Source organism: Neodiprion fabricii, chromosome 3 (genome assembly GCF_021155785.1).
Source record: "Neodiprion fabricii isolate iyNeoFabr1 chromosome 3, iyNeoFabr1.1, whole genome shotgun sequence".
Lineage (NCBI taxonomy): Eukaryota > Metazoa > Arthropoda > Insecta > Hymenoptera > Diprionidae > Neodiprion > Neodiprion fabricii.
In genome coordinates, this window is record NC_060241.1 from 20376307 (window position 1) to 20393006 (window position 16700).

The 16700-nt window shown below is 38.8% G+C and overlaps 1 protein-coding gene across 5 annotated transcripts in view; it reads right to left on the reverse strand.

Moving 5' to 3' along the window:
* Window positions 1–15506, reverse strand: part of LOC124177592 (aryl hydrocarbon receptor nuclear translocator homolog) — a 27644-nt gene extending 12138 nt beyond the window's left edge. For 2 of the 5 annotated variants that reach the window (XM_046560112.1, XM_046560111.1), the window contains exons 1-2: window positions 11598–12259; window positions 5452–5532 (exon numbers count right to left, since the gene is read on the reverse strand). In XM_046560112.1, coding sequence (XP_046416068.1) covers window positions 5452–5532; window positions 11598–11881 — 365 coding nt within the window. In that variant the 5' untranslated portion in view covers window positions 11882–12259. Of the gene's footprint in view, window positions 1–2532; window positions 2712–3133; window positions 3298–5451; window positions 5533–11597; window positions 12260–14967; window positions 15017–15330 lie in introns of those variants that run through there. The other 3 variants (XM_046560113.1, XM_046560114.1, XM_046560115.1) reach the window with 3 other exon arrangements.
* Between the last annotated feature and the right edge of the window lie 1194 nt (window positions 15507–16700).

Below are 16700 nucleotides of genomic sequence, written 5' to 3' on the forward strand. Positions count from 1 at the left end.
TTCCTTTTGTTCGTTTATTTTTTGTATTTCAGTTGGTATTAATAACTATTTGATATTACAAAATTGCACGAATATTGGTTATGATCAACTAATCGTAAGGAATGGCCATAACTATGTATTAACCTGATTACCGAGTAAAAAGAAAATCCGTTTCAGTGACTCAGTAGAAAATGTTGTGTAAAATAAAATTGACATACCGTAGAGTGAAATCGAATAAATCTTACTACTACAGATGTTTAAAATTACAAGCAATTTGAAATAAAGTATCGATACCAAGCTTTTGTTTATAATCCCGGTATTTTTCATGTTCAAATAGATCTTTGCATTCACGAATCTAATAATTTAATAAACGTGCTCAACCTATAACCATCACGTAGTAAAATTATTAAAAAGCATCCATTTTTTTGTCAACCAATCTCTTCAATGGGTCGCTGAAATTCAATTGGCACGGAATGCCCCGTACGTTAACAGGCGATATAGATACATATGTGTATGTGCATAAGTATGTGCTGAACTACACTAATAGACAAGAAGAAGAACGTCTGTGGGTAAGTTTAAAACGTGTATACGAAGAGGGTACTGCAGGTCTTTTGCGGTAGGGTTTATCCTTCTTCGGTCGAAGCAAAATCAGCAAGGATGAAGCGAGCCCGGGAGGATCGGGCTGCATGGGTCAGAGGTCACGCATACTAGCGTCTGCATGCAGCCTCTCCAGCGGCCTGTGCTTATACCGAGACGAGCATCTTCTCGGTCCCGAGAAGAGAAGAATAGAATAAGCATTGTATGCCGAAGTATTTATTTACTTCTTCGCGCGATCCTCACATAGTCATTTCAGGCTTCGAAGTCCTAAAGCCAGGTAATTTTAGGAGAAATAGGGGGGTTAGGGTTCCAATATTTTTTCACATTACTGAGCAAATAGAGCAAAATTAGGTACACACTAGGGTGTCAGTTATCTTGGATTTGCTTCGATTGCATCACAAAAATATGTTCGTAATATGGAAGAAAAAAAATCACCTGTTACTATAAAAATTTTCGGATAATATTAACGCGTGCCGCAGGGGCATTAAAATTTTGAATATAAGATACATTGAAATTTTCGGTGTTTCGTAATTATTATTTTTTTTTTTTTTTTCATAAACTAAAATTGATGAAACAACTCAATTTCATGCTTAATTTACTGCCAAGCGGATATAGCAAAGCTCTCATTGTAGCTAAGTTTAAGAATTGTTCTTTGAAAGAATTAGCAAAAGATTTGGATCCAAAACCTATTGGAGCACAAAATACGTATACGTATACGTCTGTACACGAGTTTTTTTTTTTTTTTAAATTCTTTGACGGAGAATTCCCTGCAAAATAACATCCGAGCACTACAGTGTCCACAGTGGGAACCGCGTATTAAAAAGTAACAGTGGGAACGGATGGTTAAGAACAATGTTTATAATTCCATTTAGATGTAGCAATAAAATAATATAGGGTGAGCACACGTCACCCGTAGATAATAACACTCAAATTAAGCTGTAAAAATGATGGTTTTGTGAAATGTAAGAAAGTTTTGAGATTCAGTGTATATTTATTTGTTCCTATATTGTTGAAAATGTAAACATTGTTTTCAAGCATCGATTGACTTTTTCATCCCAGTTTAGCTTATGCAAAAATGCAACTGTCTGGCACAAATACGGGGGTTTTAGGTGGAAATTGATGTTTTGGAGTGCTCGTAGGGAAAGAAAAAAAAAAAAATAGGATACTTTCAGAGAAATAGGGGACCCACTGTGTAGCCTGCTATTTGCTGAGCTGCGAATCTTCTTCCACCCACTTCCTCAATAATCGCCTACGTTTCCATTATTATTTTCAGCGGTATTCATTGTTGTAAAAAATTAATGTATAATAATGTATAATAGATTTATGTGTTTTCCATGTGGCAGTACATTTTTTTTCTTTCATTCTCTTGTATACGTATATATATGTATACAGATTTCAAAGCAATAAAGTAAAAAGGAACGAAGAGAATGATAGTCATGAAACGAAGCCTTACTTTTAGGTCTGAAAATGATGATTGGCAAACAACGATGCATATCCGGCATCATATGTAGAATTTATAATTAACGCAGTTTCTTTTCTTGTCCCCATTTCGATAAAACAGGTATTTAACTGTATTCGCTTCGGTGGCATCGTTAATGCTGATTGCTGATATACAGGTACGCGATATGTAATTGTTAATTAACGTGCATCGGCTTATCTCACGCAATTTTAGTAACCCGCGTAGTCGAAAAATCTCCAGAAACTAAATTTCTTCATCCATTTGTAAGGCAAGTTGTCCAAACACCTGCATGTTTGACGCTTATTTTACGTCCCGTCATTCTGAATTTATACCCGCAGTAATTTTCGGTCTCACGATTACATTATACATCGACACGGTAGCCAGATTTTGCTTTTTAAACATCTGCAATCAAGCAATTGAATTCGATTTTCGGTTTCTCCGTGATCATCATCTATTCTGTTCATGTTTCCCTATTTGTCAACACGCGTAATTCTAACCTGAAGTTTTCACCATCGTCGTTGTTACAGCGCCGCGTTGGGTCTTGTTGTGTTTAGTACCTGACACGTCATACGTGCAGTTTTCCGTGAGTGAAATTAATCCGCATTCCACATTTTGCAGTCACCAATGTCACGGGAGTAATATAACTTGGGTATAAATTATCTCATCACTGCATGGACGTTGACGTCGTTACAGTGTACCTGTAATTAAATTACGCAACTCTCACAAGTTTCAAATTAACCGATCGACGTCATTCGAACCGACACGTAGATAACATAACAGAGTCAGGCGTTCGGTGGAGAAAAATTTGGCATAAGTATCACCTGGATAAGAATTAAAATCAAGTGAATTTGATAACGAATAGAAACGATGAGACTATAAATACGAGTAAAATTCCCTCCAAATTCAACGTGCCAAGCAAAATCAATGTTGCATTTTATTTTCATTTTCGTATTAACGACGAATATCCATTTGTCTGCAACATCTTCGAATTTCCTCTCTTTCTCTCTTAGACACACACGCACACTCTCTCTCTCTCTCTCTATCTCTCTCTCCTCTCAAATATTTGAGTTTGGCTTTATTTTCGTCGTATAATTTTACCTCGATTCCAACGAGGGCACGTGCAGTGTCTCGCTGCAGGGTTATACGATAAGAGGGGGTGGCACGAAGGTCGGTATACCGGAACCCGTGTCGCGGTTAAATAAATAAGATGGCCGCGGTTTGTACGTATAAACTCTCGACGCCGACGGCGACGTCGTCTCGACGCTGACCGTTCGATCGTACTGATACCGCGGGGATCAACGAGCGTCGGGTTCGGACGTCTCCGCGCTTCCCACGCGGAGTCCCCGAGATGCGCGCAAATCCCACCACGAACGGGATGCGGAAGGATTTAGTCTTTGCCGACAATTTCCTCTCCTCGTATTCCGTCTACAAAACATCCGGATGTGTTATTTGCGCCGATATATTACGGCGGAAACAAGTGAAGAGTCCTGGGGAAAAAACGCTTTAGGCCACTCGGGCTGATTTCAAGAGAAATATAATTCGCTGTTATCACATTCGAAAGCAATTTTTCTGGAAGGTTTAAGGAGTATAAAAGATGTACTTTCGAAAAGTACTCTCTAATGTCACAACAATGCTATCGCTGATTCGTTTTCAGTGAAAAATGGACTAGAGAGGTTCTTCCTCGCGACGCGACCCTTCAAATCAACCAACATCACTTGTAATTACTACGTAGAATTAGGAATGAATCTGGATTGTCGCGAATAGTGCAAGCTAATTCGATGTCAACGATTTGAGAAAAGGTTTTATAACTAAAACGTATAAAGCTATTGTTTTCCATTTTTAGAATAACTTTGAAGAAGTTGAGTTTCTAAAATATGAACGTATTTTGAGTGGTATACATTTTTCCTTACAGTAAATTTCCTTTAAGCTGGGTATATAAGGTTTCCCGAAGTCACTGGTTTCAACAATACGATCAGATCCGAGATATTTTCAAAACTAAAAATGGCTGATTTAATATGACCGAATAGTATCAATTTTTATATTTTCAGTCCACTTTCAGTCCATTTTTAGTAAAAAAATTGCGTATTATGATAATTTTACGCACCGATATATATGTGCAATCATAAACGTATAGGCTTATAATAGTGGAGTAAAAAAACGGGACTTCTCGGTTTACGGTGGAATCGAGAAATATCACCGTGAAAACACGATAAGAACAGTGCGACTGCCAGGTAAGCAGCAGGTTCATGTCTGAGGTTTGATCCCCACCTGCAGCAGTTCGCTATCACGGAGGGCACAGATTTGCGGCGAGGATAATTGCATTATTATAACTGAAAAGTATAATGCAATGGTCCGCTTTACAGCGTCGCGTCGTCGCTAAAGCAACGACTCCGTCTGCTGAGGACACGGCGGCGGTTTTGCTTTATTCACATTTTTTCTCATCTTTCTCTCATTGTTCTTTGCTTTTTTTTCTTTCTCTTATATCACAGGCATGGCTTTAAGAAAAAAATGGTGGCATACTCGAAGATGTACAGATCATTTCAGGTATATTATAATACAAATTTAAACGCACGGTTAACTTTGTGCAGGCTGTTATTACACTCGGAAGAAATTGTGAAACTTAGCAGATTCAGTGTCCGACTGCGCATGCGCGAGGTTCGTCGTGTTTTCATGCAGGCTGGCCACCTCAAGCTTTGGCTGGACAAACTTGGCTTATAGAGGTTATGTAGTGGCTTGGTAATGCGAATGTTTTTAGCTTAAGAAGAATTCAAATAGTTGATATAGTGATTCGGGAATGTATGGAATTTTTATTGTTAACTGACTGATGCGAATTCACTCCTTGATGCGGGAAAATTTGTCATCTCATGCCTCCGTTTCTAGTAACTTGGCTGCCCTGCCTTGCGGACGAAAATATTACCGCGATATACGATTTGACCGACCAATAGGATTCGATTATTTTTCGCAGGCGCAATTGGTTTCAAGTTTGAGTATTTCCTCTCAGTACTAACAACTCGTGTTTTGTTAGTTACATTGAATTAATGAGGCGTAAAATGAACGATGAGAAATAAATTTTATAGTTGAAGACGACTCGATCCACGCTGCGGTACTTGTTCTGCGTCTTTTGATATTTAGAGTCCCGATACCCCTGTAATTATTATGAATTGGGGCTCTTGACTTTATCCGCAAATACGGAATAATTCTTGCAGACAGATTTCCGATTAAACCTTGACTTCTTTTTGGTTTGCAAGTATGCGTTTACAATTTATTCGTTACTTTCATCCTAGAAACGATTCGTATTCTAATAAATAATTTTTTAAATACATTCGCAAGAGACGTGAAAATTCGGATGATTTATGTTGTTTTTCTCTTTTAATTTCTGATACATAATCGTATTTTTAAGTAAAAATCCTTATTACCTGGCGAACCTTTCCTTGTCTTGCATACTGTCGTCCTCCATTCTGCCGTATTTTCCCCCGCTCGGGTCGTCCTCATCGGATCTGAAATAAGAATACAACAATAAATTTAGTAGAAATAAATAGTCACTCGCTTGATTCGGAAGATGAAAAATAAATAAATAAATAAAAAATACATCACCACAACGATTTCAATCGTCGAACACTAGCTATTCAATCTGATTTCATAATAGTTTCTTTTTAAATCCAATAGCTATGTAATACAGTTGCGACAGGTAACTAGGGAAACGTGAAACGTGGGGCGCGAAGGATCCCCTACCGCTAATTATTTTTTGTGCATACAAAAATCCGTACATACAATGCTTCTTCAAAAGAGCAAAAACTTCAACCTGATGAGTGCGCAGGGACTAAACCCGCGAAGGCTGTAACACATACATACTTCGAAATACGCATAACCCTGTAATTCTTGATGCACATGCAACCGATGCATGATCGCGGCATTGCCGCGTTATAAGAGGACCGAGTATATCACCTTAATGCGGCGGGGAGGTAAGGGAAGAAGAATCGCGGGTTGGCAGGGGCAGAAAACGGGGAGAGACGAGGAGGAGGAGGATCGAGATCAGCGCATCCGGGTACCACGCGGATTGAACCTCTTGGGCCCCCCTAGGTATAAGTAGATACATACACGCGCACACCCTGCACTTCTACACAGGTATGTATACAGGATCATCCTCGATTCTAACCATCAACAACAAAATGCAGCTTAACGCCGTGCGGTGCGGTATGGCGTTACATATATATTATATTTATACATATATATATATATATATATATTTAGTGCACTGGTTGGATGTATATGTAATGCCGGCACCGAAGCCACTGTGAGAGAAATATGAGAAGAGGCGAATGGCGATTTATGGAGTACGACGGGCAATGATGCGCCTCGAGCATCCTATGTGAACCCATGTCAGCTGTACTGCCCCAAGTATATTATAAGACGTTGTTCGCCCGTACGAACTGCAGAAAAAAAATGGATTGATTTAACGAGTCGGGAAATTAAATTAGGGTTTTTATTTTTTCTAGAATAAAAAATCAATATACCGAGAGTTCTTCTTGAAAGGACATGCTTGACAATTGCGACTCGTCTAGTTCGTAAGCGTGGCCAGCTTCGTAAAAATGTTACCAGCATGGTGGCTAGAATGATCGTCGATTCTAGGGAATTTGTTCTGGTCAGCGAAGGTTTGCTTCAGGCTGCAAGCTCGGAAGTCAGCCAATCAAAATTAAGTAAGTTGAATCGCGGGCGATACGAGCTGGTCTTTTCGAGAAGAACTCTCGGTATATTCTTATTTTCACGTTAAATACAGAAGCTATTGCAATATGATATGTAGAGTGATGATCACACGACCGAATGGGCCGTCATTGCTACAATGTAAGGCACATGCGTTAACATTCGAGAGGAATGAATTGTTTGCCAGGGCGACCAACCGTCAAAATTTAAACCACAGATCGCCGCGGTGTATGTAACCTCAAAAATCGGTGTTGAACACAACTGCCAGGAATAAGTGTTAAACTTTTTGAGGTTACGTTCATGACGGTTGGTTGCCCTGGCAAATATGGAGGGTAGAGGTAAGGAAGACTATCTCCGTGTATAAAAAGTCTCCGTAAAGTAGAAGCAAATTAAGATGGCGTTGCTGCAGCAAAGTTTTACAAAGCGCGAATCAGATTGTGACCCTTATTGCTTATGAGCGCCATTCTGGTGACTCGTTCAAATACTACTTGCTGTTTTTTGGGTGGAAGCTTTTTCAGTTAAACACCCATATGAGATAGTTCTCCTTACCTCTACCCGCAAAACCAGCAAACGACTGCTGTCGGATTGTAGCGCATACGTATTAAATTATAACAGACGACGGGCCATTCTGTCGTTAGCAATTCACACTGTAAGTATAATTATACATGCGGCAGACTGTGGCTATTCGTTCCGTTTTTTTCTTTCTTTCTCTTTCTCATCTGTTTTACGATACAAAAATACCGTTATCGGTACTCGATTGCCTCCGATCGTGTACGCGACATGTATATATGTATAAATTATTTGCACGCGTGTGTATATATAGTACATCTAAATACGTCAGTGCAGGTATCTTTATAGTCGCGGATATTGTATTTAACGCGTCGGTACAACCCGTATATAAAATATGTATATACGTATTAATACTGGGGAAGTTTAATATCCGTGCATATGCGACTGTAACGATTTCTTATTTCTTTATTTTTCAACCACTACTGCCACCCACGTTCCTTCGTATTATTATTCGGTTTTTAACAATACTTTATAGTATACAGAAATTTAGCAACTGAATTTTTCGCGTGTACATATTTTAGATCAATTTTCGGGACAATTATGGCTGGATATTGAGGTGAAACTTCTTGAGCGGGTGTAACTGCAGAATCTTGTGAAACGCAATGTTTTGAAACGCTCTGTTAACAACGCAATGTTATGAAACCCCCAAACGAGTCCTACCACCGGTCTTTCTTTTACGCGGAACATCGTGCTTCCACTCATTTGTACCCGAACACAAAAACTTATTTCAGTTGTTTGAAGCCACGGTAAGTAACTAATATTTTGTTAGGAAATATAGAAAGATATAAGCTGGTACAACGTGTGCTACAAATATTATACATATATGTTTCATGTTTCTATTGTATCCGTAAATACGAATGCATATATGAGTATAATGTATGTACACCGTGGGAATTAACCAGCCAATGACCACAAATCTCTATTACGTGACGTGATCAACCAAGTTTGCGTGTACATCGGATCGGTTTGTAACATATGTACCGTGCAATAACAACTATATGTTAACGTTTAGGTACAGGAATTATATTTCAAATTACCGCGCTATAATTTTACCGCTCGCCATTGATTTTTTCATGATCCTTTCGTAATAAAAAATAATTTTTTTTTCATCAAAGTTACCAAATTGAATTATAAAACCTTTTTTTTTTTGTACAGCAATAATTGTCCGCGGTATTTCAAACATCTCCTTAATTTGAGTGAAAAAAAAATATTGTTAAAAATTAACACAAAACGAATGAAGAGTTAATTTCATCAGAGCTGTAAGTCGTCATTTTGACTGAAATGGTCAAGATGTAACTGCAAGAGGTCGTGTATGGCAGTGTGTTTACACTCGTTGTTACTCAAAATTTCAGCTGATCGTGCAGCAACAATTATACGTATATTTGGTATATTAAACACGAGTCGCGAGTTGTTATATATACTGGAACCGACTACCTGATACGCGACGTAACACAAGATCGCGATTTATAACCGAACATTTCTCTTTGTATTCTCATTATACGTTTCGATATTTTTTACAACATTTTCAGGAAAATTCAGGCTTTCATTTAAATGTAAAATCGTTACGTATTATGAATGAACTTGCCCGACTGCAACTACCTAGAAATCATATATATATATATACATATATATGAAAATAATAATCGTAGAATTAGTGCACTCAAAAAAATGATACGAGATCGTTTCCTTTGATAGGTGAAGATTCGGCGGTACTTTTACCATATCCGCTGAGACCATAAAAATGCCAGTTTCTAATGTTACGAGCGTTGTTCATCGCGACGGAGCAGCCGGCCATACGTGTAATACTAGTGTAAAACAGGCGTTACGGTATGCATGTGCAACTGCGGGTATAATAGCCTAAATACCGATTAGATATACGCATACAAACGCCTGTGTGTACACATTGTATAATAATGCACGAAGCGATTTCACCGTCTCGAAACCGACACGAGGAGAAAAAGAAGAATTATGGAATGGAAAAAAGAACGAGAATAATAAAGTAAATAATAATAAAATAAAATTGATTTAAAACAAAAAACAGAAGAAGAAAAATAATTACTATACGTATATAATCGGCGTGATATAGAAAAGTGAAAGATTACGATGTTTAAATGTGATATTATACCGCGAGGAAGTTGCATTGCACAATCCTGTAAACCTTGTGTGTATCAACACTGCCCGTATTTTTATGCTTTCCTTTTCTTTTTCATGCGCGTGATTTTTACAGAATGAAGAGAACGTGTTTTTCCAGCTTTTCTTGTTTTGATTAGAGATTTCAAATTTTTTTTTACATTAAAAACTTCTTCGTTTTCCCTGGGTTTCCAGAAAACGTTTCAGCGGATATTTGATGAAGAATGATGTGAATTAAACTGCAGGAAATTAAAAAAAAAAAAAACTTAAGAACGGAAAGGGAAGAAATATAATCTATTAACAGTAAACCTATGCTTGGCTATTTCATTAGAGCGAATCACAGAATAAAAATGGTCTGGTGACGCAATTGTTAATAGATTTTTTTCATTTCGAAGAGATTAACGAATTGCAATTGATCGATATGCTACAATAAGACGTGCTCCTCTAATAGAAATCTGTAACGAGTTGAAGAGAAAACACATATCGCTTTGTGAAATTCAGTTTTAATAACATCTTTTCTGATAATTTGATACTGAATTTTCGGACAGTAGTACTTGATCCTTAAAAGTAAGATATAAAAGCGCTTGTTTTACCGCGATTTTTACTATGCGGAAATACATAGGTGCGTACATTGAATTTCACGATATTTTACGACTAAATGCATTTATTGCGAGTTTTAAAGTTGCCACGGGATATGTTATATGCTGTCTTAGAATTCTCTGTACAAATTTTCCTTTCAGTATATGATCGAATGCCCCGAATGATTTGTCGAAGTTTTTAACAATCTTACAGTTTTTATTTTCTCCGATTTTTGTCTCATACCCCGAATACCCAGTTTCAATTCCCTAGAAAAATGAGAAAAAGAGCAGCTGCATCTGCACTTCGGGTGGTGGTTCAAGTATTTTAAAACTGACGATTACATATCTCCAAGTATAAAAGTCAAGTCACCGACGAAATAATGGGAAGAAAATATATGGAAATTCTGATTATTTCAACACAGGATCTGATGTGAGAACTAATCTCGGTAGATATATGATGAACATAATGAACATAATTCTGAAAAGTAGATCTCGCTAAAAAAAAAAAAGAAAAGAAACAGATCACACATCGTGTGTTTTATGGAGGTTTTGAATTTTATTGACAAACATTATCAAACCGGAACAACAAAGCAGACATTTTATTTTGAAGCTAAAAAGTGAGGCTTTATTGTGATTTGTGCACAATCATCATGAAAATTGAAACAGTTAATGACATTTTCAGGATGAGCAACTAAATTCACAAGCGTCGTTCGGCTGTTTTTGATGTTTGAAAATGTATTCATTTCAATAATATTCCTCTCTGCTGTGGTGCCCACAGAATTCGCGTCTTCTTGACGATGCCGCCTTATATCGTTAAATGAGTGATTTGGCGGCGAAAATTTTGACTTTTTTTAACGGTAAGAGTGTAAACAATAAATATCCGTGATCAAAATTAATACCTTTTACCATGTAAAGAAGAAGGAAATAGGGCAGAATGAGGAGGCAACTCTGTTCACCTACGTTTAAATCAGACATTCTTCGACACGATGAGAATTAAAGTACCGAACAAAAAATGTAATCTATCGCTACAAATTACATTTTATTCAAAGTCTTTGTACTGCACTCGTATACCCAAGATTTTAATTCGGAACTAAATCACGGATATATACAAATATTCGCTAAAACCGTAATGTTTGAAACGATATGAAAATTTAAGTTTCAAATGTCAACATTTCCAGGTAAAACGAAAATCTTTCACCATTCCAGATTTTCAAGTAGATTGGCAATCTTGCGTTCTATAAGAAAAACGCAGAGTGGACTTTTTCAAAGTATATAGTTGGGTGTCAATCCAATACTATCTGGTATTGAATTTCCAAATTCACAAAAAAAATATATATATATTATATATATATATATTTATAGTAGTCCACAGCTGGCAATTTTCATAAATTTTAACACGAGTGTTTTCTATAGTGCGATATGTTTCTCTTTCACGAGGTTCTTCTTTGAACAGCTTTTCCTATACTTTCCACATGCCATTCCATAAACCGATTAAATCATGATATTCGCAATTACCGGCGCCACTTCGATCCGTGGCACCCTGAATGATAAGCGTTCATTGGACATGTTTCGGTGAAGTTTACCTTCTCCTCTTAGTCTGCGCGGCATCGGACGGTGTACCTTGCATCTGGTGTATATGGTGCGGCGACAAGGCGGCGTTACCCTGAGGGTACGAAAGCAGCTGAGAACCGGGGGTAGACCCGGAGTGTCCACCGGATACTGGAGCTCCAGAATTGGGGCCCAGCTGGTAGCCGATCGGGGCCGAAACCCCGGCGTAGGAACCGGAAACCGGAGCGTTTCCAGAACCCTGATGAAGTCCGACGGCATAGCCCGCGCCACCCCCGGCGGATCCACTGCCTCCGTACATTCCGTCGGTGCCAGGGTAATCTATCTTTATTGGTGGGGGGGGGGGTAAGAATGGATGGATGGATATCGGACAAAGTCTTCAGGTGCGGCTGTTTTTTCCCCTCGATTTTTATCTCGCACCTCCTGTAGGTCTGATTCGCTTTTTGGCCTTGAACCCGAGGACTGTTATCACATTATTATCATCCGACGATGGTCCGGGCGGCACAAGCTTCATTGATGAACGAGTAACACAGCACACAGAACACAACAGCACCTTGCACACCGCATCCGCGGGGTTCGCGCTGATAATGACAGTGCCGATCCGCGATTCGAATATCGGTTCCAACGACGGTTAACCGGGAGAAGTTGTGGTAACCCGCACTGCACACCACCCACAACTCGATCCAACTGACTGGTGCTGATTCTTCCACCATACCGGGAGCATTATGTGCGCTGGTGGTGCTCCGGTAAAGACTATCACTTCTCCCACCATTAAACCGCCGCGTGCAGTTACTACTCAGTCTATATCCCGTGTGCGGGTGTCGTCCTGTACTGACTGCCTCCTCCGAGTCTAAGGAGAGGAGGACCTCGGCTCTTCCCCGTTCCTTCGACGAGTCCATCTTCGGATCTTATAATGCTTATGTGTAAGCGAAAAACGAAACTTTTATTCGATTTCTTGGACTCACTTGACCGACGCGATAAGGCGAGCGTGATCGGGTCAATGTAAAGAGACACCTCACGGACAACGAGACCTTGCCGTTGAGCATACTCGATGTTATTGAAATTTCCAATGAGCTTGATCGATGATACAAATTGTTGCTACAACTGATATTACGATCAAGAAACGACTGTAGGTTGATTCGATATTCAGCATTAAGTCAACTTACAAATGACTCGGTAGTCATTCACCCCTTAAGAAATAAGAAGACGAGGATGAATTCGGTAACGTTGCGGTGTGAGGATGAATGTTTAGGGAAAATCGTTACTTCGCACCTTTATGATTGTCTGACATTTCATCGATCCAGGATAAATAAAACGTAGTCATGTATTTCGAAAAGTCATCTCTTTGAAAGTCATTAGGAAATTGCACGATGATGATTTTTTTCTTATACGTTTCGTTACGTTAACGTTACTGACTTCAGCGACGTATAATATTATCAAACCTCTGCAGTAGCAATGAATTGACGTTTTCATCAAGCTTGATTGATCAGAATTTTAAGAATTAAATCATACTCGCTCGCCTGGACGACTTGCAATGAATTGAAAAACATCGTAAGAACTGCGTTGGCTGGTTCGCGGGTTACGCTGGCTCTTCGATTTCACCCAATTTCCTAATTTCTGTCTTTCAAGATTAAAACGTAAGACTCAAGTTCAAACTAACGTGGATTTTTTACTTAAAATTTGTGAGTAGCGAATTTATTTGCCGTTGAGGAAATTCAACCACTGAACTCGATTTTCAGTGACTTTTGCAGTTACACTTTACGAACCTTACTATATATTACGAATCTTTTCATCCGACTTCTATAAACTCAATACACCATTAACTCTTAAATGCACAAAAATGAGAGATCTGAGGGTCCTGCAAGTCTCGAATAAATTGGATAAATGTTAAGATTTTTAGTTGCGAATAACTGTCAATAATTTTCCGTTGCAATATTGAACTTGTGTTCAAAAAATCAATACCTGTGATAATCAATTCATAAGTCACCAATGTCATGACTTTTCCTAACTTTCCTCGATGAAGTTATGATTTGTCTCTGTCTAAAATTTTTAACTTCGTAACCATCTACCTAAACTAGATTCTAACTAAAAAAAAATTAGAAAGTTTATTCTTTCTTCTTCCGTACCTGCCACAAAATTTTCTACCCAACCCAACAATTCCCCATCTTTTCTCTGACTTGCCCGACCATTTTTCAAATTCCCAGTTCTCGGTTTTCTCTGATGAGTCGCCAACATGTGACGATATAATGTAATAAAAATGACGATAAACATTATTCACATACATCCACCTACACCTTGGAATCCAAACACGTCTTTTAGCAAGCACATATGTGCAGATTAGGGAAAAAATGCCTTAACGGATTCCGAGGTTTCGAAATAACCGTAAAAAATGGGAGATTATGCCGCATTACCCAGAAGAAGCAAATCTTCCTGACGATCAGGAAAAATTCTTCAACGCCCAAGTATGAAGCACGTCGCGAGTAAGTGAAGAGGAGGGAGTTACCGGCCATATTTTGACTCCCGCCTCTCGCGGACAACTCAAGTTCCGTGTACCGTTTGAGAATTAAGAAGCCTACCTAGCCTGTCGGCGAGTCATAAAACGACTCGAACTCCTTTTGTCCGAGCTGCTTTCCCGAAAACGTTAACTCGCCGGGGACAATAAGGGGGGAGGGCAACGTGCGGTCTAACCGTAACTGATCTTCTCTACGTTCCTCACTTGCCTGCATGCTGTACATGTACCACGGTTAACGGGGTCTCCTTACTTTCCTCCTCCAGTACTTCTGCCGATCTTTCTTCCTTTTCTTCTTCTTGGAACGACAGTTTGGTCCAGAGGAGCGAAAAGGATAGGGATTTAGAAAAAACAACGTACCGTGAATAATGCCTCGGCAAGACGTTGCCTCGTTTTTTTACCGCCTGGTTCACACCTCGGGACTATACATCATTACAACAATATCGGAGAATATGCGGCCCCGCTTCCGATCTCGACTCGACGTTTGATGAATTTATTTTTTGTGCACAAAGATTTTTTTCTTCATCTCTTGGTACGCTGTGCGAATTAGATCGCATAAAAAGGTAACAGAGGTTTCTGTGCTATTCGCTCGGTCGGTAACGAGATACGAGAAACTGCGGTCTATTAGAATACGAGTAGACCAGATAAATCGGACGTGATATGTTGTTAACAATTCCTCGTTTGAGTTGATTGAATCTGACAAAAGTATAATTGGTTTACCAATTGCCATTGACTTTTCCAAGAAATTAATCAACGCAGCTGATATCGGAACTTTTCAAGATTGTTGGACCGCAGATCGCACGCGAGTCTACCGATGTTTTGTACACGGGGGCAGGATTAATGCGAGATAGATTTTTAAGATTGTTATTAGTACTCACCCTATACTGCCAGCTCTGCGTTTTTCTATTATCTTGCTTGGGTCAGTCCCTGAAAAATGTGATGAGGTTAGAGATGAACCGATTAAAGATGAATGGTTGTTATTATTAGAGAGAATTTTCAAAGCTACGGATGACGTTTAACCCGCACAAAAATTTTGGAATTATTCATCACTGTAATGGAGATTCGCTCTGGTGCGAGAGGCTGATTATTGGTTAAAACACTTCACGGAACAACGAGGAAAATAACGATTGAGTTTTATCGAGAATGAACAACAAACTGACTTTGGATCTGGCGTGTATGCAGGTATGTAGTATGTACAGTATACTAACGTTGCGTTAATATTATTAACTGTTTATCGTTACCTGGCATAGAATGGGTGATAGCAGACATCTGAATAGTAAACATTCAGGTTGTATTATTTGTTTTACACCATTTTGACACAATAACAGACTGTGCGTTATAATACGGTGACGCTTATTCTCGTACGTCGTCAAAACTGGGTGTTTACAACGAGGGGTTACGCCATTTTGTAATTTTCTTTTTTCCTGGCGGACACGGCATAGACTAGACTCACGAAATTAAGCAAGAAGATAGTCGTAGACGTGTCGAAATACGGCCCTAAGACTGATGATACATGTTCTTGCCTATAGATGGCGTTTCGAGATTTCAAAATGGAGGACCAGAACCGATTGAAATGCCTGAAAATATCACGATTAGTATCTCTATGCTCACTTTTTCTTGCCTTTCCGTTGTGGATCATACCCATACTTATGGATCCTTTTCCAGAAGCCGTAAGCAGATTGCAGAAGCTGTAGCAACATCTTGTTATGGCTTTTGCAACCTGATTATAGCTTATGGAATTCTATATACTTCGGCCTTGAAAGGTACTTATCTTGATTAATATCGAATCTATGCGGCACTGATGTGGAAACGCCGTTGTCATGGCCGAAATTATGTTATAATTTCATTTTTCACATTTCCCACCATCCAAGCATTCTGATTAATTTGCAAACTTTGGAATAATCTTCCAGCACAATTTTACAGGCAATATCAAACAAAAATGTCCAAATACGCTTTTGTCTTATGCGAGAGTGACACTAGGGAATGTATTTTTGCAACAAATAGTAATTCAACAGCAGGAATCCATTTTTCATCGTTATTGTTGCGAAAAACCAACCTTTTTTCGGGTATTTGTATTTGGCATTGGAATATGTCGAATTGCGCTAACTGCGGTATTATCACATCGGTGATGCGTAGGCTTGGATAATAATAGTTAGAATGGATAATATTTAACGTGGTCAGTAGAGACCGTGGTGTGAGTATACTAATCCGATTAGTCAAGAGTCTACTGAACCTACTGAACTGAATTGACAAGCTCTACAACATTAGTGTAAGGAGTATGCACTACGTTCTATGTCTTCTTATTCTTCCCTACGGCTATCTCCTTTTCAGGAATGTGCCATCTTTGACATGTCGGAGATATCTGACTTGATCTGACTAAGTAATTTAGTTAGCCGTTACCGATGTCGACAATGCCATTTTTTGGCTTCATTTTTCAGCTGTTGCACGACGATGTCGTCGCAGCGCGACATTTTGCTGGTATTGACAAGCAAGTGCAATATGCATACTTTACAAAAATTTATGCATGTATAACATATTTTTGCTATTACATATGTAGCGTCTCCATATGCATCCATGGATACAAATGTAAAGCAAACATTTCAATACATAC